Source organism: Diuraphis noxia, unplaced genomic scaffold (genome assembly GCF_037042655.1).
Source record: "Diuraphis noxia isolate RWA-SAM2 unplaced genomic scaffold, SU_Dnox_SAM2 contig0003, whole genome shotgun sequence".
NCBI lineage: Eukaryota > Metazoa > Arthropoda > Insecta > Hemiptera > Aphididae > Diuraphis > Diuraphis noxia.
In genome coordinates this window covers 78527423-78555184 of record NW_028301713.1, presented here as the reverse complement: position 1 = coordinate 78555184, position 27762 = coordinate 78527423, and the positions used below count along the sequence as shown (strand labels likewise).

At 27.7% G+C, this 27762-nt stretch overlaps 1 protein-coding gene across 2 annotated transcripts in view; it reads left to right on the top strand.

Moving 5' to 3' along the window:
- Nucleotides 1-27676, top strand: part of LOC107171053 (cyclic nucleotide-gated channel alpha-3) — a 110439-nt gene extending 82763 nt beyond the window's left edge. The window contains exons 3-13 of one of the 2 annotated variants that reach the window (XM_089223596.1): nt 8287-8471; nt 11692-12232; nt 13830-14477; nt 19687-19701; nt 22905-23045; nt 23933-24085; nt 24169-24306; nt 24377-24556; nt 24692-24863; nt 24944-25065; nt 25146-27676. In XM_089223596.1, coding sequence (XP_089079722.1) covers nt 8287-8471; nt 11692-12232; nt 13830-14477; nt 19687-19701; nt 22905-23045; nt 23933-24085; nt 24169-24306; nt 24377-24556; nt 24692-24863; nt 24944-25065; nt 25146-25381 — 2531 coding nt within the window. In that variant the 3' untranslated portion in view covers nt 25382-27676. The remainder of the gene's footprint in view (nt 1-8286; nt 8472-11691; nt 12233-13829; nt 14478-19686; nt 19702-22904; nt 23046-23932; nt 24086-24168; nt 24307-24376; nt 24557-24691; nt 24864-24943; nt 25066-25145) is intronic. The other variant, XM_089223597.1, reaches the window with a different exon arrangement.
- Nucleotides 27677-27762: the final 86 nt, after the last annotated feature.

Below are 27762 nucleotides of genomic sequence, written 5' to 3'. Positions count from 1 at the left end.
CAGACGAAAGTCATTCACTGGCATAAAGACATAAAGTTACTCGTTATGATACCATGAAGGAAAAAAAAAGATTATCCTTACTAAAAAGTATAATAATTAAAAAAATACCCACTCATTACTCATTAGTCATTCGAATTTTTATTTATTGACATAATTATTTTAAAAACAATCATCTCCTTCAAATAAAATCATAATTTAATTATATAACGGGGTTGAGCACGTTCGTTGATTTATCCTATATTTATGAATAAAAATATAGAAATAAGTGTAAAATAAACTCTTGTGAAAATAAACTTTATGAGAAATGTTCAAATGTCTTTGAAGTTAAATGGGTCTATTTTGTAATCAAATAAAAATATCGTTTAACATGTTTCAAGCATTTATTAAATAATAGGTAGGTATATTAAAATTTAAAAGAATTTAAATATCAGTTATTAAATTCTTCAAAAACCAATTAACAATCCTACAATCTGCATCATGATTATTTTTTAGGTCATAATATACTATGTCTCCGTAGTAACTTACAAAAAAAATATAATCTTATAACAATTCTATCACAGTATTTTATTTGAATTACATTTTTTATTGAAATTTCAAATTTCTGTACATTATAATAAGCTATTTATACATTTTTGCGATTATTCTTAGGTGGTTTTTCTACTTTATAAATAATTTGATGTAGAATAGATATCCTTAATCATCGAAGTTCCAAGCCCTTGATTTAAGCAAATTATTTAATGTTAGAACCTACAATCATAAAAAGTAATTGTTTCCATTCAGATTTCGGATACGGCTTGATATACTCGAGACGTCAGGACCGAACCCATCAATTGTTTTCAAATTTAATATCAAAATACATCATATTAATTGTTGATTTTTGAGATTTCATACCTAATGATCTACAGACGATGGAAAACAGAATGACATTAGACGACAGAATTTTAACTTTATCGTATAGGTATTATATTTTGTATGTGTAACTCAAAAAGTGTTGAAGAGGAAAATCATGTATATGATTAAAAATAAATTAAATAAACGAGGAATAAACACTTTTTTTAAATATTGTTTTCATGGATTTATTTTATCTGAAATTATGATGAAATTTCTATTCATCACAGTGTCATATTATACAACTTTTAAAGAAGATGAATCTCATAAAATAATCATGTAAATAATAAATTTCGGCCTAGTTTAAAATGAAATCACAGTTCTAAAATTAATTTTGGTAAAGTTTCTTTTAATATCCAACAACTTACAACAAATTAAAATTATGTTTTAAAATTCACAAAAAAATATCTGATAAAAGGACATTTTTAATTTAAACGCTATTTTAAACTTTTTTGGGTAGATATAGGTCAAGTTTTGTTTCAGAAGCATCGTTTTATAAAATTCACCAATGCGCTCTTTCGAAAATGTTAGTATACAACAACTCATGTTTGACAGACGCCTGGCATATAAAATCCACTGTGCGAATATTATTTGGAAAGTGTTTTTCACGTCAGTTCTAACAACAATAACTCGTTGTAAAGATAAATCCTTTAATACTTTCGAAACTTCATCGGGTATTATGCTACATCAAGTATGTATACTGTGTGTGAAACTGTAAAAACGGATAGTTACATAGTGATCAAAAAACTACACGTCAGTGCATGAGTTTTCTATTAGTGACGATTTAAATATCATAATTTTGAGTAGATTGGATAAATAAATAATGTGCTTAAATTTTCCTAGACATTCAGCTAGTACCTCAAATAATAGGTAAATACTTATATATCTATATACAGAGTGTTCCGCGAGGATTTACCAATTGCGATATCTCACGAAATAATGAAAATATCAAAATTCTGGTTTTGTAATAAGACTCACAGGAATAATAACTACGATTATTTAATTTTTAAATTTATTTTAATTCCTATAAATAGATCAATATTAGGAGTTATGTATTTTAACTAAAGTACTTATAAATAAATTGTGTGTAAACATTGTGAACATCCAAAAGTATCCATATTATCTACTCATTTTTAAATTAAAACAAAATTGGAATAGTCAAAAACTATTGTTGAATAAATATTCGATTGGTAAATGATTTTTTTTCAATTATTTTAAAAAGTATTTGGGATTTTTATTTTTGCCCCCCCCCCCAAAAAAAAAAAAAAAGTACCAACTGAATCAAAGTTGTTATTATGAGATCAATCTCTAACTCTAAGTATAGTAAAAATGTAATGCATTTTTACTGCTTCTAAATATGATGAATATAAAGACTGGCGAATAATGAAATATACCTAACTACTATTAAAATTGCTGAAAATTGTATAAAAATTAGGAAAATGTGTCTATGTTTAATACAAAAACTACATGATTAAATAGAAAAGTCTATTATCCATCAGTTTATATCAAGATATAGTGGTGCACTATTAATTATTATTTGAAATTTTTTGAATGCCATAAATCATTCAAAAAATGATTCTGAGTGGATCCCTGCTGTTTGCAATAATACCCCAAGGATGTATTAACACAATTAAAGTTCTATAAATAAATATAATTTATATTTGAGTGACCTATGTTTCCGAGGGGATTATTATTAATGAGAAAAAAAAATTATAAGTGAACATTTTTAACATTCTTAAACATAGTTTATAATAGTAATTACTGTAACTAATAAGACATAACCAAGTTATAAGTTATTGCCAATAAGTGTTATAACTAATAAGTTTAACTAACAACCGATAATATTGATGAATCAAATAATTAATAGGCTCTCGGGGATCGTTCTTAAATAACAAATAGATAGAACCATAACAACAAACAATGTCAAACTATGCCATGCAAAATGTACAAGTTATTATTGTTTATATTAACAATCGTCGACGTGGTGATTGGTGGCAATTTACATAATTTGCATTACATCAAAATCAATATATAGACGGATATTAAAAAATATTCGTCAACGATGCATATTTTTCTGAGGTATTCGATACCGATCGTTTAAATTTAAAAATTGAGTTCATTATAAGCAACACTCTAAGTGCGTGCGTGCATATCATGCATATGTGTGCACTGTGCATAGTAAGTAGTAAACTAGTAACTGCTAGCTAATAAGTGATCATCACATAATGTGTGTGAATTATGTGTAAAAGAAATAGCTGAGCGGGTCTGCACGTACTCGTATATGTCAATAATTAGATTTACAAAAATATAATTTGTTTTCTTATCAAGTGTCAATCTTTTGAATATCATGTCAACTGATTTTAGTCTTATTCAATGTGATTTCTGAAAACATATTTGAATTTGTCATGAAATTCACTTGAAAACTACTTTCTTTAATTAGATAATTAAAAAATTTAAGGACATCTTTTATAGAGAAATTTCATGAGAAATTTTAATAATATGTCGTCAGAAGTGTTATCCAACGGCTAAGATAGATATTTTTAGTTAGAAAACACAGACAGTATCGAATCCCCATGATAGAATTGGACTTACTGTTTATTGGTTTGCAGGGACAACCGCCTCTAACAATGCTTTGTAATCAAATGATGGATTTAAAATTGTTTCCGTGATATATGTATTATTCGAAGGAAGGTATCTCCTAGACGAGAAATAAATTCACAACGAAGTAAAATTATATTATAAACAGCTAATATGCGTAGTTTAATGATCGAATAAAATATGACTCTTTTTTTAATAATATAAATTGTTGACTACGAATTCTCACGTCTTGTACAGTAATTAGATAAAACAGGAAAACACTTCACTAATAATACAATATACATATATATATATATATATATATATATATATATGTATGTATGTATATGGGTAGGAAGGATGTTATAGAGTTGAAATCTTCTAGTCTGCATAGTGCAAAAAATATTATGATGGTCGTACGAAAACTATGAAAACTACGAAGACAATGATGATGATGATGATGATGACGTTGACAATAAATTGACAACATATGGTGTAGCAATATGAAAACATAATATCTAATATCAGTAAATTGTATTTGGAGTTTGGGCGATGTAGTTGAGTTGTTCTTATTAGATACCGACTACTATTATTAAACGAAACCCCAAAACCTAAGCTTCATCTGCCCCTCCACAGAAACGAATCATGTATCACATTCTTACGCCCCACGTGCCTCCACAGCTGGTAGCAGTTTCTAGATACCAATAAACTGTAAACTGCAGCCAATTGTCCTATCGACCACCACTGTATTTTAATCTGTTTCGCACACCATTTGTATTATTATTTTCCGTCAACGATATAGAAAACTTTGTTACTATGCACAAAGAAAAGACAATAGGTAATTAGATATGTGTTCACACGAAAGTACGCTTATGAAATATGAACAGTGAACACTGAACAATAAAATAAATATCTGTGTCATCGAAACAGGTAAAAATATTTTTGAAATAACCAAATGTGATAATATTTCAATATCATTAATTGCGAACGATTTTAAAACAAAAAAATCAATTCACAGATGACAATAATTTACATTATGTTAATAACTAGAGAAGAAATTGTTATATTCTTTATTCAAAACGCATTTTTATCATTTAAATATCATGTCATTTTCAATAAACATCAATTCGATTTAGCGGATTAATATTAGGTACAGTTATTACAGTATTTAGTTAAATTTTAAAGATATTGATACCAAAAGCTTAAGAATCACTTTTAAAATAAATACCATCATGATTATTATAATATGTTATTTATACGTGTTATATAATATTACAACCAAATAATGATAATAATAAAATTATATTCATAATTTTGTTAAAATCAGAAATTTAAAAAAAAAAACTTAATAACTGGAATTTATACATACAACTTTAATAAATGCTATTTTTTAAAATCAATTCATTATTAAAAATGAACCTAACTTAACCTTATTATTTTTTAACTATCATCACTTTCATAAGTATCATAGCTACGTGCGCAAACTTTATTCACATGTTATGCAATAAGAAAAATAGGGACTCTCAAAAAATTCTTACTAACCTATATTGCACCTAAGAAACTCAACATAATTTTATTGAATTTAAAATAAATAATAAATTATTTATTCTAAAAACGATTCTGAGCCGTTAAATATTTTTATTTACCACAAATAGAACTCAATCTACAATCTATGTTTATTCAAATATACTACCTATACATAGCATTTTGGTTCCCTAAGAATATAAAACCACACATAGTTTTACAGTACAATATTAAGCAACACATTGTAGAAATAAGTAGTTTAAAATTTGAATTATATTTATTAAAAGAAAATGTATTATTTGTTAAAGATTAAGTACATATATATAATGTATGGAATGTCTGAATAATTTTAACATATTTATAAAGTTGCTATGTCTATAGTGTGGATTATCTTGCTGGTCGTGAAAAAATTTAAAACTAAAAACATTTTTTTAAATACTATATAAGATATAATTAAAAATTCTTTGGTATGATAAACACGGGCCCCTATCGTATGAAGCCGCAGACTATATGCAGTGGCATACCCCATTCGCACGCCTATGATAAGTATATATTATAGGTATATTAACTTTTCATATATTTTTACTGTTTACTTTTTTTTTTTTTTTTATTTAACAAAAATACATCGACAATAACTAGGTCATTAGTATAAGGTTTTTGATTCGGCGCTATTAACATTTTTTTTTAAATTAAATTAAATTATATTGTACAATTCTGTTATTTTTTTAATTAAATTAAGTTTCTTGTGTCTTTTTGATTTAGTTTATTTATTTGTTTTTTTATTATTGATATTTATTTAAATATTTTTACACTTTTTACCTATGACTCCTTATAAATAAAATTAATTTATTGTCATAATAAGCATAAATGACATTTAAAAAAAATAATAATTTCGAACTAACTCTGTTTAAACTTGATTAGTTAAAATAAATTTAAAACTTGCTTACATTTCTTGACTGGTCTTATAATATACTCAAAAACAACAAAATCATTCATTAAAAAAAATCTATGTTTAATTGACAATTTACAATTCACTTTACAAATTGTATGATATTTTGACATAAAACTTACTAATCATTCAATTTATACTTGACTATTGTTTTCTGAAATTAAAATAGAATTTAAAATAAAAAGATATTTTTGTCTACTGAAAAATTTTAAAATATTTATTTTATCAACTTTTTAAAACTGTATTTAAATTATCACGTGTTTAATAATGCATAAATATATGAAATTAAATGCTTATCTATGATATTTGTTGTTAGATATAATCTTCAGTGATACTTAACTAAATGAGTGTGTCTTTGCTAATACTCATTAAAATGTATTCTTATTGCTATATACTTAAACACATTTAAGGCATGTTATCTTATGCAGTACATCGTCTTGGCAACGGTTTCTCATTTTGTTAACCGTAACGGATTTTCTCTTTATATGTAAGGATTTTGTTGGCAGAGGGTTGCGATATAGGGACTTGGATATCTCTTGCATTTTCTGCATAATTCTTTTGGCAGTTTGTAAATGTCCTAAAGGCTAAAACGCAAAGATATGCTCGGGCCGACTATCAATCTCAGTAATTCCAACTTGCCACAGAAAAATAAGCTAAGAAGACTTCTTCCTATTTTCTCTTGATGCAAATTAATAAATGGCTGCAGTGACTTACATTTTTGATAAAGCGTTCATTGTTTCTATAGTTATATTATTCCAATTCAAATTAACATTTATGTCCCAAATTAAACCCACAACATTTTAAAAACAATGATTACAGTAATATAAGCGTATAATGGTTACTCATTGAGCATTTCATTGTGAATATAATGGTACATATTTTTTATGCCTTAAAAAATTGTGAAAACATTTAACCATGTTTTCTAAATTAAATCATTATTTTAAAAGACCAGTAATGTAAATTGACAAGAATATATATGCATAACTTGACAATACTTTCGTGACACTTACAAAACATTACGCCATCATTCAAAAAATAAATAATAAAAAAAATACCAATATATTCGCAATGCTCTTAGTAACTACAAAAATTTAAATCAGCAAGAATTCTTGCTGAATTCTTCTGCCAGTTTAGTCATTTTTATGTAAATAATCGATTATTTTTATTGAAACTTGCAATTTTAACAAAAAAGTGTACAATAGTATTAGTTATTTATTATTATGTACCTACTATATGTTAATTATTTTATTGAACCTTAATCAAAACATTTTAATCATAAAAAAAAAGCATCCTAAATATTAATGGACAATCATATTATGTTTTTTTGTGATCGGGATGGAGGGGTGAGACGGGGAGCATTTGCCACCAGTGCTTCCCTGGATCCGCTCTTGACATGTCCAAACATCAACATCGTTCAGTATCATTTGTTTGTATACAAAGATTTTTCATTGAATTACAGTTTATCGCGTACATTACAGTGACCTTATAAATGACCAAATACGTATACTCAAAAAATTCTAAGTAGCTACCGAACGATGTGAGTTCCTGGTATTTTAAAATAGTATAGTTATTATATACTACATATTATAATGAACTCAGTAAAGTCTTATTTAAAAAAAAACGACATGCATTTTTCATTTTTGTTTTGGATCAATTTCCTCTTTTATATTACTTGTTATACGATTCTTTTCCCACCGCCCTCACTAAGAAAAAATCACATTACAAACTTGGATGAAGGGAAAAACAACATAGGATCAAAGTTTAAAAAAAGCATGATAAATAGGAAAAAGCGCAAATAATAACGTTCGGCCGGAAGGGTCCAAAACGTTACGGTTATAAACCATATCCGTTTGTTTTGCCAGACCGCCAAAACGACTGGCAATAAATATGAATCCTTTCCATCTTTCTTCGGAATGAATACAATTTTCCCAATGAATTTCATTTTTTTTTTTTCATACAAAATATAAATTGATAAATAATTTTAAAGTATCTAAAAATGCATACAAAATAATATTCCTAATAATATAATGTATAGTATAATATAGTGTATATTTAAAAACCTAGTTGTTTTTTTTTTTACAATGTGGTTTTAAAAATGAGTACAACGTACAAAATAGTTTATTAAGGATACTGATTCTTAAAGATTTAATTTCTCAGATATTTTTTTAATGAATAGTTTTTATGAATTAGTTATTTGAATGTAATGATATTTAATAATTTTTTTTGTTGATATTATATTAATATATTTTGTTACAACATAATGTGACTTACTATTATACCACATCCAACTCTATAATTATCGATATTTTTTTATGTCGTTTTTAAACACTGATTTTCATTTTTTTCAGGAACAATTACTAGTACAGGGCGGATTGGCGAACGACTTAGCATATCTGGCACAAGATTAGATACTGGGAGTCCAGCAAGATTCGGTACTAAATCCAGTGTCGAATCACTTAGGCTTTCTGCTGGCCGACAAAGCTTACTCGACTTAGTAGGATGTAGATTCGGCGTTAGTCGAAAACCACCTCAGGTAAGTTTAATTACTTTTCAAAATATTTATGTAGGTACAATGTATTAAACGCAGTCATTTAAACTCGTTTATTTTTTATGATTTTAATAGTTATTTAATATTTATAAGTCGTAAAAATACCGAATAACAATATAAATAAACATAATTCTTCAGTATTAAAATTATTTTTATAACGACTAGGTACCACAAAAATATATTTTTTTTAAATCGACAGTCAAAGTTTGTCAAAAAACCATTTCATCAAAAGTTTGAAAATAAATAAATAATTACATTTTTAATCTAAATTTTTTATGTCAGAAAATTATTACATATTATTAATATCTTCTAATCAATGGTTATAAAATACAAATTTTATATTAAAACAGTTCGACATTTTTGACTGAATGATTTTTAACGGTGATTATTATTTGAATTGCCATTACTAGATATAAAATTCATCGTATTTATATTTTAAGTTTTATAATAATTTATAAATAAATAAAAACATTAATATGATTAATGAAATAATGTATTTATGTTTTTAATAGGATTTTTTTATATAAATTTGGTAACGCGTCTAATAGCTTACATGAAAATTTCCAAATTAATTTCAACATATTAAATGTATTGTAAAATTTTAAAACAAAATGTAAGAATATGAAAAGTATTATTCAGAACGAAAATAAAGAGTTTGACAACAATACGGTTTAAATTATTTATTACAATATTAGTTAATTACAAGACGTCATTATTTATTTGAATATCGGATTAACTACAGAATAGGTACACATCAATGTTATCTAATAATGGCTGTTTCATTAATCTCAGAATTTTTAGTATATCGTGTTTAAAACGTTTGAAGTTTGAATACATTTGATCTTATTTTACAGAATTTTTTTTTTTTTTTCTTATGGTATCGAAGACCGGAGAAGGAACTATGTTGCCAATACTTCTCCTAAACCAATACTTCTCCTTTATTTTACAGAATTAAAAATTGTGCAATTGTACATTAATAAACAGTCAATGTTTATTTTTACTTACTTAAAACAATATTGTTTTATTCACAGTCCAGTCTCACTGGACCAGAGACTATAGTGTTTGTCATTAAATCGGATCTAATCCAGAAATCTACATTTTATGGAAGAAAAAGAGAACAATAGACGTATTTTATGAGTTACTAGACACGTTTTCCACCACAACTAAACACGATGCTGTATGTACGTGCCCGGATAACTTCTAGGATGAGTTGTGTAGGGGAGTTAAAATGAATTCTTCCTGTGAACTCACTCTCTGGACACCATTAACCACTGCTATTCTTGTTGACCACTCAAATAAAAATATAGATGCGTTATTATTTATTTGTTCAATACAATTATTTCTATCTCGGGATATTTGTATTGGGAAAGATAAATTACTTAGCAAAAATATCAAATGCGAATCATCTCTGACGTGAATTCAGCGTATATGTATACCACGAACCTATTTATTTAATTTTTTTTTTAATTTTTTTTTTGTAGTAAAAGAATTTATTTTCATCGGTTTATTAGATTATAACCGTATACCGATATAAATACGTAAACATATTAATATAGCTTCGATAATATAGCAATTCGTATTTTTGGAAAAAATTTGCTTTTAAAATTAATTATAATATGTTTATAATTATTATATTATACCCATCCGTATAATTTAAATAGGATAACTAAAATATTAACGTTTTAAGTGCTATTATTATCTTTCGATTAATAGTTATAACTGAATAATAATTATTTATTATTAAAGCGAAATAAATGAATTTACGAAACTAAATAACAGTAGATATCATTAAATTATTTTTGAAAGAAATATTGTGTATGTATCGAAAGTTCAAACATGTGAATAACCTAATTACATTTCTACGTATAATAATATTGTATATAACCTTTATTCCATAAGGATTAATTTACACATATCTCATTTCAAACATTGAATCCACTAATTATCACTGTTTAATAATGAAAGGTTATTGCGGGAAATTTGAACCACTGTACTGGAATTCAATTATTTATCCATTGTAATACTTTTGGATAATATATAAAAATGCTCTTTCTGTAAAGTAAAATCCTAATACCAAAAAAATATTAAACGCTTCCTCATATATTTGGTAACCATTTCAGAAACAATGTTATCCCCTTATTTTTGTCTGATGGAACTATAAAATGTATGATTACAGTCTTCATTATTAAACGTAGATTTAAAAAACAATTTTATTAAATTATGACTAAGTACACGAAAAAACTACTTACCTTTTGCTGTTCTCTTTGTATAAGCAAAATTAGTATGAATACTGACATCGAGGTTGATGCGTTTTGAGAAATTTGCATGCCTTATCAATTTTTTTTTATTCATCAAAAAGGTAAATTGGTTTGTCTTTGATAACTTTGTTCAGGTAGCAAAAGTGAATTTGCAATCTTCTAAAGGGTATTATGAAATAGTTATTTCCAGCTAACAAACATGAACAAATAAATTTATATACATCAATATTATAAAGATTGATAGACAGATAAAACAGAATTATGTTTGATAAAATGTATTCTTATGTATTACACTTGTAATGAACCGTTTGCATAAAAATATAACCTCGTCTTAACATAATTGATATTTCTCCTCAAACAGTATTTCTATATTGCGTCCGATATTACTTTAAATTGGGGACTGTGGTTAACAGGAACGAGTAAACAGATTTTCCATTAAAACCTAAAACATGATAGAATATAACTCATATCAATCACTAGCTAATATCTAGTAAAAAAATAAATAAATTTTAAACATTTAAATTTCTCAATATAATATGAAAAGGATCTGCAAGTAACAGATGAAACGGGAAAACGCGTTTTACTAGGAAACTTATGATACGTCTTCAACATCTGTGGCAATCGTGCAAAATGTGTTGATTTTTAGATTAATCAACATTTTTGAAATATTTCTCGTAACGTTAACAGAGTATACTCTAAGAACTTACTGGTAAACTCAGATCGCTAAAATTCTAAAAATGACTGTACAAATTCATGCTAATTATTTGCATTGTATTTTTATTTTTAACTTCAATGGGAGGGTCAGTATGTTATTTTTTGACATCTTAACAGTTGCATCTAAACGACCGTACGTCCAAACAGTCACTTTTCTGTCCCTTTTCACGTCACGATTAAAGATGAGTTAATATCAGATTTGTTGTAATTATTGACTCGTTGTTTGTACGCAGACCTGTTTCTCACACTCTCGAGACTCGTTGACGCCGGTTTACACAAACCAGACTAGCAGTTGTCTGCCGGGTGGCATAGCCAGCTCAGATTCGGACATAGCGGCTAAGGCGGGTGGCAAATCGTCCTCCGGACAGCACCGTCCGAGCCGTGTCAACTTTGATGGTACCGGCGCAGGGGTGAGTGACGGTGGTGGAGGAGGCGTCAATGGGAGTAACACCGGAAGCGGAAATGCTTCCGGTACAGTGGTGGCGTCAAGTGGTGGTGGTGGAGCTAACGGCACTGGTGGAGGCAGCGCCACGACTGGTAGGGCGTCGTATAACAACGCCCGCGGTTCCATCTGTTTCGACGGCGGCCGGCAGAAGAACGGTGGTCCCCGGCAGTACAGAGACCGGACGTCCGACCGAGTCAAGGGCATACGGTGGTCGTTTGTGTTTGATCCCGCTGGTCAGCTCTGCTACTACTGGAACATGGTCGTGTCTTTGGCGTTCCTCTACAATTTCTGGGTGATCATATATCGGTTCGCGTTCAGTGAAATCAACCGTAAGTCGCAATTTCCATATTAAATTTGAATAAGGAATTCCCGTAGGTGTCAAGGTTGAGGTACCTATAACTCAATTCAAAAAATGTCACTTATATATTAAACAAGTTTAGCCAAGGAAAAATATTTAACATTAAACCGTATTGGACACCCGATCAAATCGTGTTCGAAAAATAAATTGAATCTAAGTTCGGATGTACGATATGTAGATTGGTAACAGATGTAGAATATTTGCAGCCATTTCAATATATTACACATGAGTGCATTTTATTGAAACACTTCTGACGCTTATTTTTAATACAAAATCCATTTTATAATAGTTTTCCCATACAATACTAGATTTAATTTAAGACCAAGTAAGGTTTAAATTTGATAAACTAAAAAAAAACCATGATTATCTTATCTATAAAACTTAAAAACTTTCTTTGAGAGTAGCTTACCTTCTTCATATTTACGTAAGTAAAATAATATCTTAGCGGGAAACTGATTATATGCTGCAGTAATTTATGACCATAAATTTTATGTCAATCAAATAATAAATAAGATGTCTGGTTCCAACATTTGAAATCCAAACATGCAATAACGCAAACACATAACCCTCACTTGTTTTTAAGAAATATTAATTATTTGGATAAGATTAAATACCTATCACACTAAAAATGAATACATATTTATATTATATACACAATATGTATTTAATTTTACTAACTTTTTCGTATTTAACCGATGTCACTACAAAATTTAATACCTACCTAATATGTTACTTAAAAATTTAACTTTTCCGTTTTGTTTAATTTTTATAAATTAAATTAAATTTTGGTACGTGTATAATAAAACATTATAACATGCAATAGATTAAATATCAATTTGGAAGCCATTTTCTTTCTTGACATGTTTTTTTTTTTTTTAACTAACCGTAGTATGTAACCTTACAAGAATAAATCAAAAGTTTAACAAAAAAGGTGGAATAATAACGATCTTCTCTAAACTTTAATAGCATAACTTTAATTTTGATTTGACATTTAATTCAACATTTATAAAAGTAAAAAGATCAAACCATGTATTATTTTCAATAGCGAATTATTTCCGGTGGCTTTGTATTCTATTGAACCGTAAAATACGAGTACGTTTGATAAAAATGTCATTATACGTAGACATGTTCTTCTTGTGTAGTTTTGCCGTAACGTTTTGATCCCTTGATTTCCATTTCATAGATAAATTTGAAATACATTATGAACATGACATGTTTAACAGGAGTTTATAAACGTAACGTGATGAATTTATAAAGAGGGACTATTTGAGGTAACCCATTTCCCCAGCACCACCACATTCAAATTCTGATTCGGAACCAATACCAATCGTTTGTAACTCATTGATTGTACCTGTTTGTACCTCACATAAAGTTGGTTGTACCTCAATGGTTTTCAAATTATTCCAAATTCTAAGGTGGGGGTGCTACGAAGACGACAGCATCTCCACCTCGGAACTTTCAACTTGCAATTTTTTTTTTTTTTTTGACAAATTTCACTATGGATAAAAAATATAAATTCAAAACAATCATGATAATAAAAATGATCTTATAAAATATGTCTGTCACAGGTAACACGATCGTAGTTTGGTTTTGTTTGGACTATATATGTGATTTGCTTTACGTGATCGACATACTATTTCACTTTCGCACGGGTTACCTGGAGGATGGCGTGCTGCAGACGGATGCTGCCAAACTGCGCAACCACTACATGAACTCGACTACGTTCTACATAGACTGTCTGTGCCTACTGCCGTTAGACTTCCTCTACCTGTCCATTGGATTCAATTCCATCCTCCGATCATTTCGGATAGTGAAGATCTACCGGTTCTGGGCGTTCATGGACCGAACCGAACGACACACCAATTACCCAAACCTCATCCGATCCGGCAGTCTCATCCACTACCTGTTGGTGATATTTCATTGGAACGGGTGTCTTTACCACATAATTTACAAGAACAACGGGTTTGGTAGCAAAAACTGGGTATACACGGACTCGGATACCGAGGAGACGGACACGGTCAAACGGTACCTGCAAAGCTATTACTGGTGCACGCTGGCGTTAACCACCATCGGTGATTTGCCCAAACCGAGGAGCAATGGCGAGTACGCATTCGTCATATGCCAATTGCTATTTGGTCTTCTATTGTTTGCGACCGTGCTCGGCCACGTGGCAAGCATAGTGGTGAGCGTGAGCGCTGGCCGAAAAGAATTCCAAGGTAAGATAAGTATAATTCTATAGTAGGTACAGAATATAATCAATTATTGTGTGTAAAAATATATACTTTATACGGTCAGGTATGTAGTCAATGGTGTGTTTTTTAAGCTCAACTACATTAAACAGCTTCTTGATTATTTTTTTTTAACAGATAAATGTTGATTTTTATTTTATTTTATAGTAGGTAACTTGAAAATTATGATAATAGAAATCATTATAAATACATATCACACACTAATTCCCAAGTTGTAAGCCCCACTTAACAGGAAGTTATGTAAATAAAGCTCCCTAAAATACTCCACTACGAGTATATTAACTTAAATCTAACATTATGTAACTGTTGATAAAATTGAACACATTGGAATCACAGAACCTATACTACTGTATAATATACATTGTTATAGAAATATACACTACATTATATAATGTACCTACCTACTTTATAAATTAAAATCTTATAACTGGACTTTGGACCGAAACTTATATGTAAGTACTAAATTTTAACTACATTAGTGCATATATAACTTATGTACTCAAAAAATGTATAATATAAATGAAAAATATAATTAACAAATTTCAAAAACAATGTACCTACCTATTTTAATATTTTTAGTATCCACGTGTAAAATGATTCAAAAAGTTTTATAATTGCTTCGACATGTATAAATACCCACTTAATTAGGTTAATTATAATTTTAATAGCAACCTATAATCAGAGTTTTTTCCACTTTTATTTTTCTTAATATTACGTTTATGCTCTTCGGCACATTTAATGATCCAATTAAAGTTAACTAAAAGTGCATAGTACTAAAATAGTGACTGTCTTGGTGAATAAAAAAGTATTCTTCTATCTGAGTCTTATCTTCTGATTTGTTTAAATTTATCAAAATAATAGTTTCTTACGAATCAACACTCGGTAGAATGTTAATATTTTGGTTTTTTAATAATTTGAACACTGAGTGCAGAGTGCCTTATTATTTTTATTATTTTTTATTCTATGATTTATAAAATTTAATTTTACGATTTTACAATTAAATAGCTGGACGACTTGCCCCTTGTTAATAATGAGTTAACAACGACGACAAACCGTAAACTGAAGATAACGCGACATCAGTGCGGTGGATTCGACCTGTATTCGCCTTTATCTCAATATTACGTTATCAACATATTATTATAGTGTCAAACATAAAACCCAGCATTTGTAAAATTACATTGATACAAATTTAAATAATAATTCAAGGTGTAATAATTCATACATGTCATCCAAAATAATCATCCTTAAACAATGATGGACATTACGAACAGGGTGCACTTTAAATTCTCTCTTGTTGGTTTAAATTAGTGCTTCTCAGATCACCCTGTGCATAGGAGTCAAAGGACGTGAATTTAAGCAATCCTCTATTTATGAAAGTATTTTTATTAAAAATTAATAATTATGGTCATAACACAAAAATACATTAATGAACGTATCGTAAATAAGCACTCAACACTTACATACATAAACAACATTTAATGCAAAATAAAAAAACTAAAATTATAAACATTTAAACGTTAAAACTAAAATCATGTTGTACTATATACTTAATACTTATTGAATAATACAAAAAATAAGTTATTTATTCTCGTCCTGAAAAACGAGCAAAACCTTTCATTTTTATTGAAAATATTATTTTTTTCAAAAAATATTTTAAAACTAAAAATTAAATCTGTGTGATTAATTCTCATCACAAATTATAGATACTCTGCTCAAAAAACGATAAGTTTCCTATATTAGAGCCCATTAATGTGAGGCTAAATAATGATCGTCGTCACAAAAACGCATTATAAAAGTTGAGGCTTAATGGCCCGCAAAAGGATTTCCAAGAGCTTTTAATCATTTTCGTATTTCCAAGCACACTGATCATAAAATGTTTTTTTTTCCAAACGAAACGCTTGAAAAATTATAAAGGCTATGCGCTTATTTTATTATACTTACGATAAAATTGTTCGTAATATTTTCAATTGCAAAACAGTGGCGTGTACACAAACATAAATTTTATTTAAAACTTGAATACATTATAGTAAATATATAACTTATGTACACACAACGCCTACACATGTATGCCTTACAATAATAATAATAATAAAATTATGTAGGGAGAAAAATAATACGTATGATACCTAGGTATAATAGAGTATGAATAGTATTATTTCTAACAATTTGTTTATCAATTGATTGAGTAATGAAATATTATGTTATATTATTATTATATAATTTAGTGAATAAATACATTACATCCAATCAGTGTATTTCTCTATTGAATAAAGAACTTTAATTATTACAATGAGGATGAATTAAACACGCGCTATGTGTTATTCGCAGAACAAAAATATAATGTACCTAATATAACAATACTATCCTTGAGTGTAATACGTATTTTAATAATGTATGTACCTGTGATCACATTGTTTTAAATGTTTTCCAATTAACATGGTTGGATTTAACTTTTTTTGGTAAAATTTTAAGAAAAAAACATTCTAATCACATTACATCAAATCATCTTCGATATTTTCAATTAGTTTCACCTAGGTTTTAACTAAACAGAGTAGGTATTGGAAATTCAAAAGTATTATGGATTTTAGTATTTCATAAAACCATGAAAATTGTGCGAAAACACACTTTTCTTTAATTTAAAACTCTAAATTCCATAATTATTCAAATCCTGAAAACGAGTAATACTTGTGACGATGAATACAAAAAAGTAGCAACTAGCAGCACATGCATAATGTAAGACAGCGATATTACAATAATGTTTTTATTCATAAATCGATCTAAAAAATGCAAAAGTTTCTGTACACAGTAGCTAAGAAAAAAATTTAATGTATTTTTAAAGAATTTTTCATGTGTTAAAAATAATATTAAATTATAAATATAGAACTTCAAAGTATTACTGTTGAAACCAGCCCAAACCAATAGCGTCTGACGATTTAGCTGAAATATGATAATGTTTTTTATCGTATCCTTATGTTTATAGAATTTTGTAATAATGTTTCGATACTGGATAGTGTATTTTACTTAATACGTATAAAACTCATGTGGATGTTTCATAATACTTATGAAAACGTGTAGAATACTGTTCATGATAGATTGTTCATTATTGTTTCTTCTTTTCTTCAAACATAGATTACAAAAACCTGGATTGTGCCATATTGTTTTAATATTATTTTCTTTTATCTTTAGTTTTTTCCATTGTTTTTTCATCTACCGTTAAATATACCTAATTTGTTTACTTTTATTGCGGGACCATTTTTCTCCAAAAATTATTCATTTCCTCCACAAAAAAAGATTAGTTTTCATTTTTCTACAAACACTTTTTTAAACTAGAATTGCGACTTTTTCCTTCAAATAATAAAATTAATCTATTGATAAATTACCAATATTAATTTATGCACCGACGATCTTAACACTATTGTAGAGACTTGCGTTGTGTACTGTATTCTTAAGAAAGAATAAAGCTCTAGCAATCGTAACTCTGATTAAACTTAATTAATAAATACTTCAGTCAAATTTTTTATCAGTTATCAAACGTTCTAATGATGGTTCTTATGATTATATACAATGACAAAGGAAAAAAGTACACAGAATATTGTATCTCATTTTTGGAGAAAAGTTGTTACAACCGTATTAGCCTTTAAACCTTTAAACGTTAGAATAAACTCCCTAATCGACTTTTAGTTCCTAATATTATAAATGTATAACAACCATATCAAATTATGGGTAAATGACCACCTGTTCATTTTCGACTAATTAATATAGGTTTTTTCTCCTCGAATATGACAATATCATTCTGCTGCAGTGTTATACATATTTGACAGAAATTGAACAGTGGGCTAACTACAGTTATAGCGTACTCTGAGGGCTACTATGATTATTATATTACTTCACTATTATTGATAGGTATATTATTCTAAATGCGTTGTATTCAAAAGGCATAGGAAAATAGTAGGCAATTCGGTCATACAGCAAAGACAACGGCTCTAACTACAGGAGGCACTATAAATCTTGATTTTAATCCATGCGTACACTTGGTTTACATAATATATATATATATATATATATATATTCACTGTAGTACCTACGCTACAATATACATACATAATAAAACTAGATTAAGTCATTGGTGTGACGAGGAAGTTTATTGTTATTCGTGGCTACGGTGGGGTAGTAAGAAATGTTTCGCATATTACACGATTTTGAATTAAGGTAAACCTTTGCAGCAGAGTTTATTGATATTTTTGTTTCTATTTTGTTTCTATTTTTCCCTTCGGTTTCTTATTTTTTATACACACACGTTTGCTATTTATTGTACAACTATATGCGTGTTACACAACCTCCCGGTGAGTGCCGAGGCAAGAATATCGTTAATAACCCTAAGTCATCCTCGATATTCGTTAGCTTCCGATCAAAAAAACTGTGCTTATAGAGACCATGGTCTCTGCAGAGAGCTATATAGTAGACGCGTGATGATCATAACTCCAAATGCATTTGTATTATTATCATATATATCTATTGAGTTTCGGAGATTTAATTGAAATGATCATTCTAAGCCGTGAAAGTTAATACTTACTTACGGCTTCATTTAATTATATTTATGTCTTTATAAGCAAACATTAAAAAAAAATATATTAAAATGCTTATGTCAATGTCAATCTTAAAATATTCAAAACTTTTAAGCTAAAAGTTATTATAATATAATGGATAGTTGCATAAGTGCAATAGTTATCAAACTATTTTATTACTATTTTATTCACATTATAACTTAAACATAATAGGTAGTGACATTTAGTGGGACAGGATCTATACATAGGTACCTATATACCTACATTATATATATAAAAAAAATGAATAATTATACTATATTTAATTTAAATATTAACTTTTAACACACAAATTCAAACGAGTTTGTTGGTAGATATTCAAATATCAAAGTAATCAATAGCAAATAAGTAAAAGCTATTTTTGATTTGAAAAAACGGTAAAATAAATATTTTAAAATTGAATTAGCTAGCTAACATAATAAATTTTAATATAGATAGATTTTCATCTAAAACTCAATTCATAAAACATAAACAAAAATATAAATTTTATTTACATAAAAATATCAATGTTACAATAGAATCAATTGTTTTTTTTTTTTTATCATTAACATGAGTGTAATTTTATTTTGCAGATGGTACTGCTCAATGTAAGTAAAGACATGTAATGTTTACAAAACTTTTAAGTTATTATTTTTAAATGTATTTCTTTCGATCTGTCGTCCAATATTCTACCTATCTACTCGTTATATAATTTTTTCATATACCTACCTAGTGTTTGCTAACTAGACTTTATTTTTATAATGTTACCCATCTTATATTGAATAAAACTGATAATTTCACTTGTTTCCTATATCGCAAAAATATATTACCAGCTGGTGGTCTATGATTTCCAGTTGATTTATTTGTTATGGTGTGTTGTATTCGAAAACTAAACAATAATATTATGCTTTTAGTGAATTTGTCATATTTGTTCGGTTCAATAAGACCCCCAGTAGGGCCGGCGTGAATGAATAATAAGGGGAGGGGGTGTTATGTAAAATTGCCAACTTAAAAAAAAAAATTAAAACTTGTTAAAATTGTAATGTACCTACTCATGTATTTATGAATTCAAAATATAAAATATGTTAGGTTACAATAAATAGATTAAAATACTTCTATTAGGTATTAATTTTTACATAATAATTATTCTTCTTTCTTTCAAAAGTGACCATTTATCAACAAGCATTGTTATATTAACTGTATCCAAAATATCTTTGTTCGAGTTCAGCAACATTAAATTTTGTAGACGATCAGCAGATGTAGCGTAGATCTTAAATAGTTCTTCACCAGTTTTAATTTACTAAATGCCCGTTCATTAGATGCTGTACTAATGGGAGCTGTAAACACCAATCGTAACATAATATTCACATTTGGTAAAAGGTGTTTAAAAGATTCTGAGGTTTTAATATTTCTAATAAATTTGACATACCATTACTATGATGAACTAATATTAAAAACTCGGAAAGAATCCCATCATAGTCAGTTAATTTGGATGCAGAACTTCCTGGAGGAAATAGTTCAATTATTTTTTTTAAATCGTCTGCAATATAATTGGGTTTTAAAGTTATCGAAAATACTTTGAAAAGAGGCTCTATGGTAGTCATACATTTTTTAAATGCTCTGATGATTATTTTATCAATGTATCTAGAACTTTTTTGAATTCTGATCTATAAAATGTTTTCATATCAAAGTTTGTTTGTGTATTTGAATTGGAATCCAATCTATTGGGTATAGTTATAGTTTCAGTGTGCCTCAAAATATGATAGGAATTTTTTTTTTTATTAACTAAACGATAGCTCAGCATTAAAAACTTTATATTTTTCTTTAGTCAGATCTCAAATAGAATATGCTTCATTAATATGGCACACTGATAATATCGGTCAAAATACCAGCCTTTCCTCAATTCAAAATAATTTCTTAAGATATCTGTCATTTAAATGTAATGTGGAAAGATCCCCTCATTCGGGATATAATATAATCAGTAATTTTTTTAGAATTGATTCTTTAAAAAATAGATACCTTACATTAAATTTAAGATTCCTATTTAAATTATTGCATAATATGATCGATTGTTCAGAACTTCTTGGAGAATTAAACTTTAAGGTAAATACAATTAACTCGAGAATTAAACATACATTTTATCTGTCAAATTTTAAAACTAAATATATGTCACACAGTCCTGCTAACATTTTAATGTCTGCAGGTAACACTGCAATACATTTTGACTTATTTCCTTAAGTACCTACTCACGATAAGCATTTTCTTGTATTTCATTATTATTGTTATTTAAATAATTACTTTCTAAACTACTTATATCTTATTAATTATTATTATTTTTATTTTGTTATTATTGTTATTGGAATTTATTCCGTAATAAAGAAATTATTATTATTATTAATAAGATTAGTACTTTTTCTACTTTTTATCTGTATTTCTAAATTTGCCGACTTCCTATACAAATAATACTTTGCCGACTAATTTACATAAAAACACCAAGTGGGGGATGTCACACCCCCCCGCACCAACCATTAACGCCGACCCTGCCCCCAGAGCCTCATTATTTGTTTGTCTAATTGTTTTATGCTTTTCATTTTAATTGTAGATATCGAATTTGTCTATATTCTGGATGGTTAATATGTTCAGTACAAGCAATGAACAGTAAACTACGTGAATACCTATTTGTTATATTATCTTACTCTAAAAAGATAATATTCTTAAGATTTTCACTGAAAAACACTAATTAAAACAAATTAACTATTTTTATAATGAACCCTTTTTTGTAAAGAATACATATTATGTAGGTTATTTTCGTTTTTGGAAAATGAAAAATGTGTGCGATTTCAATATTTTAAATTATCCCTTATGCTTACACTATAAGTATTATTATTCACACTTATAGTGTAACATCAACAACATTTTATTTTTAAATAAAAATCTATACTTTTTATTTCATAAAACCGTTAAAAAAGTGTTGATGTTTTACAAACATCGAACAGATAGCGTTTTTTATTTATCTATAAATAAAATTAGAAAAAAGCTAATTTTTTTTAAAATAAGGTGTGTTTAATTTTAAAATAATCATCCTGTATACCCCTATTTTATTAAAGAATATTATTAAGTTGTTTCTTTTTCTGAATTAAATAAAGCGTATACAACTAATAGATAGATTACTATAGATGTATCTAGTTAAAAATTATGTTTTACATATATTGTGCAATTTACATAATATTTAAAGAAAGTATTTAACTAAGTTGAATGACGGTCTTTATTGTGCATTCGTTTTTTTTATACAACAGGAATGTTGTAATCATAATTATATGTAAACTAATATTTTGAATGTGAATAATATTATAGATATATATACATACAACACACAATGTCATACATATTATATTATTTATTTTCTCTTGTCTAGTGTATGAACTATTCATATATTAGACATATTATAAAATACAAAATTAGTTATCAAGCATGATGCTCGTATCCCTGCATAAATGGTGCTTAAAGTAAACAAAAATTACAAACAATTATATGTCTTTACCTACTTGATGCATTCCGCTTATGTTTATTGATTATATTCTTGTATACTTTATACTATATTACATTTTATTAATATTAGACTAGGGTAGATTTATTTTGTCGTAATAATTATCAAAATGCAGCTAGCACAGCTCATTCTGTCAAATTTACGATGATATAATAATTATTATTAAATAGATATGTCTAACTTTAATTACGAACAACATAATCGTAAAATTGCAATTTTTTTTAAAATTATTTATTCTGACAATATTTTTATTTTTTTGTTTAGCAAAATTGGACGGTGTTAAAACATACATGCGAATGAGAAGAGTACCGAATCACTTGCAGACCAAAGTGATTAAATGGTTTGACTACCTCTGGTTAACGCAAAAATGTTCAGACGAAGAAAAAGCCATTAGCTGCTTGCCGGGTAGTTATTAAATGCATTATTCTTAATTAAAATTCGTATGATGTGAAAAAGTAACATCACGTTTTGTTATAACTTCTGAATACAATATATTATAATAAGTGTTTTAATATTATAAAACACAACATTAAAGAACCTAAGCAGTAATAACAAAAAAGAAAACAGCTTGAGGAAATTATTATATTTATAATTACAATATCAATAAAATATACTTACACTTTCAATATCATGATTTGGTTTTTAATTTGTGTAACAAGAATACAAGTGTAATGAATAAAAAGACCTATAATGACTGAAATACGGTTATGTGTCTCTAATCAATTAATCAATTATAAATTAACATATTACACTCTAATCCTTGTAGCAGCTTCCTCGTTTAAATCGTTGTTAGTGTCTGAAGTGTAGGACGCGGTGACTGGTTTATATATTTTTAGAATAAAAGATATCTTTCTGCTTCACTGTTATTAATTTTTTTTTTTTTTTTAACACAAAATAAAATATACGTACTTTAATTTATTATGATAAGCATTAACTTTTACCATTACGTCTTTCTGCATAGACGATCTGCGTAGTCTTTTACATTTACCTTTGAACATCTATACAAAAAGACAGTAATATTACACGTATGACCGCGTGACTGATAACTCAGCTCCTCATATCTAATGTTGTGTATGCACGTACGTGTGTGTGTGTAATATCTTATCGTTATATTTTGTCCTATTCAATATTTTGTAACTTAATCTTATTCTTAATAGCTATCAATTATTATAATTATCTTACTATACATTTTAAATTTTAAAAAAATATGATGGATTAGGCGCACATTATTACACAAGATTACAACTTACATTAACAAAATGAATATGCTGATATAATGTATTGTTTTATAGATAAATTAAAAGCTGAGATCGCAATAAACGTACATCTAGACACTCTGAAAAGGGTAGAAATCTTTCAGAACACGGAAGCAGGATTCCTTTGTGAACTGGTTTTGAAATTAAGACCCGTGTTATTTTCTCCGGGCGATTATATTTGTAGAAAAGGTATTATTCGCCGTAATTTTCAATTCATTATGGTGTTATATTATTATTTTCATAATCGATGGAATGATTAAATTCGTTTACAGGGGAAGTTGGCAAAGAAATGTACATAGTCAGCAGGGGAAAATTACAAGTGGTCACAGACGATGGTAAGTCGGTTTTAGCAGTACTCCGAGCAGGGTCATATTTTGGAGAAATTAGCATACTCAACATGGGAACAGCAGGTAAATATTTTGATCAGTTCAGTGTAAATGTGTATATGAGTGTGTGGATATAACACTTCATGTTGTACAGGGAATAGGCGGACTGCTTCAGTCCGATCAGTAGGCTATAGCGATCTGTTCGTTTTGTCAAAAAAAGATATGTGGGATGTGCTCAAGGAATACCCTACTGCCAGAATCAGACTAGAGGCAATAGCAACCAAACGTCTGGAAAAATACAAAACTGATCCTAGTCCAGACGATAAACTAGAAGGTTAGTCGAAAACCACTAATCATTTTAATACGTCAAGTTTAACCTACATGGCATACTTGTATACGTTATGTATAATATAGAATGGTTATTCGAGAATTTATTTGCATAATAAAATTGTCTACTTTACTTGTAAAGGATTAGTTGGAAGGCGATGCAAGTCGACGCCTGGAATCGTAGAAAGCCAAATTAAAGTAGAAGATGAAATGTGGTTACAATCCAGCGAAGGTCTTTTAAGGCCTGCGGCCACATTTAACAGTAACATCAATAACAGAACTTCATTCAGTCCTACCGCAAGTCCTAGTTTCAGGTTAGTTACGATGCGAATATATTTCTATTCACGGGCCACATACATCCTCGATAAAACAAAACTATATTATTATGATACAGATCAAATGCCGCTGCTACTTTAGAATCCCCTCTGTCTAGTAAATATTCTCTAGATCAAGAACACCACCATCACCACCATCATCATGTTCAAGATGCTCAAAAACCACAAGCAACAACTTCGGGTGAATTTTGATTCCGTTAACTCTAACCATCGTTGTTGTTTTTAGTGTCTGTTATAACCATAAGCTCTGTTATACACTAGGTGCAGGTAAAGATGCAACGATGGTGTCCGCATTGGAAGCAGAAATCAATAGACTTCAAGAACGTTTGATAGCTGTGGAAACAGAGAACTTGTATCTCAACAAAAAAGTTACTCAACAGCGATGGGATATGGACCACAGGCTTGCTGAAATTGAGATGCAGATTTGTAAAGACGTTGGAAGCAGTGCAGATAGTAGCTGTGATGATAACGAAAGAAATAAAGAGTCAATCATCTAAATGATTTTTTCAATTGAATTTAAAAAAAAAACAGATTCATCTGCGCCAAAGACTGACGTCAATATATTATATCGAGTTATAAATTATATAATTTTTTTTTTTTAACTACCAGGGTGAAATTTTGAAAACCCAGGAAACTGCAATTATTTTGGTTCACATAATAATTTAATAAAAACGTGCGTAATATTCAGGCCGAATAAACATATTTTTACAACTCAAAATGACTCAAATGAATTAAATAATTATTTACAACGTATATAAATACCAAATGGAAATGTGTCTTCTACAAAGTCAACTATTCGTGTTTTGCATTTTAAAAATGTAATTATAAGATATTTACATGTCATGAGCTAATTAGTATATTATACATTATACATCTTAGGTAGGTATACAGGAGTTAGGTTTGAACGATTCACCAAGCATGCTCGCCTCTTTTTTTTCTTTAATAATGAAGTTATTTAAAATCTGATTTTTGGAATCTTTAAATATACTCAAAGAACATATTCGTTAAAATATTTGTACTAAGGATAATAGTCCTTAAAAATCATTTTACAAAAGTATAAAATACGCGTACTATTGGAACTAGTAATTATCATGCTTAAATTGTTTTTAAAAATAATTTATGTTGATGGATTAATATTAATGACAAATATTTTTTAAATCCATCATAGACCACATATCTTATAAACCTAAGCTATGGATATTTTGTCCTTAGAACACAAAGTTAAATAACTCAAAAAACTATTCATTATAATTTTGATTTCAAAATATCAAAATTCTCAAAAGTATTATCTGCTAAATAATTTACAGTAAAAGTTGGGGTTCTCATTTGAAAAACAAAAATTTATATCACCCCAGGACACTCCTTAAATGGTGCAAAAAAATCTCGAGAATTTGAAAATATGGTCGGTATGGTTGAGTGTAATTAAAGATTCCAAAAATCAGATTTTAAATAACTTCATTATTAAAGAAAAAAGGGGATGAGCATACTTGGATAATCACTTGTATATCAAAACGCATGATGTCATGTAAATATATTATATTAATAACAGCATTTTAAGCTGATACCGATCGTGCAAAATGTTTTTTTGATGCCCTCCAACGTTTTTAAATAGGTAGGTACCAATTATTGTTTGTTTTTTTTTTTTTCAATTACATTAGTTAACCTACTAAATTCATGATTATATATATGCAGTGTTTTCCATTACTTTAATTGCAATAAGTTCTTTTACAACGTTTATTAGATAACAATTTAAATTATGGGGACCAAATAATTAAATCGGTCAATGTCTTTCTCACCTACTTAGAATCTCAAAACCAATAATATATGTAAATCAAAACTTCTATTAAAATAATTATTTTCAAATTTTAAATCTCCTACAAATTTCTATAGTTATCTGTTGATTTTTAATTTTTTTTTTTTAGTATTTAAGTAGTTTATGTAGACATGATTTGATGATAACACACAATCTAGTATGACATACAATGTACTATGAGCTTTTTTTTATGTTATTGTTTAAACATACCTATTATTATAAATTATTTATTTAACATATAATTATTTTATTAGATTACCATAATCCTTATATCGTATAACATCCGAGCTATAGGTATGCGAGCTTGACCCTTTTTTTGTCATTACATTAACGTTAGGCCAACATATAATACTATATAGAGAAATATTGTACAAAAATTTATTTGTGAAGAAATATATTGTAAATAATATATAATAATATATATTATATTACTGTCATTATAAAAAGTGTTGATTATCTTGTTGCTTTATTATTATTATTATTATTATTATTATTATTATTATACAGTTATAATTCTTATGCAAAGTGTTCTCAAAATAGATAATAAAAATATATATAATAACAACATTTGAATTAATAAATTAATGATTAAAATTGTTATATTTCATTAAACGTAAGTAAACAAATTAAAAAGTAGCTATGTAAAGTTAATTTAAAATATGAAGTTATTTTTCTAGCGAAATAACATTTTTTTTATATATATATTATATTTAAAAAGAAATAAAAATACTATTTTACCTATGTATGTAAATATATACCAATGTATAAACATATAATAAGTATGCAAACACATTTTAAAACACTTTGTATAATTTTATAACTATGAGTATATTATATTAACTTATTTATAAAAATTAAAACTTTTATTCGAATTTTTTTTAATTATGTATATTTACCATTAAATTATTAAATTAATTTTCCACAATGTCATAGTATCATACATCGATTATACAATTAAAATAAAATTCTTAAAATATAATTTACGATTTACAAATAATAATATACCTCGAGCCTATTCACACCGTCCTTCATTACATCAGTATATTTACTTTTAAATAAATTACG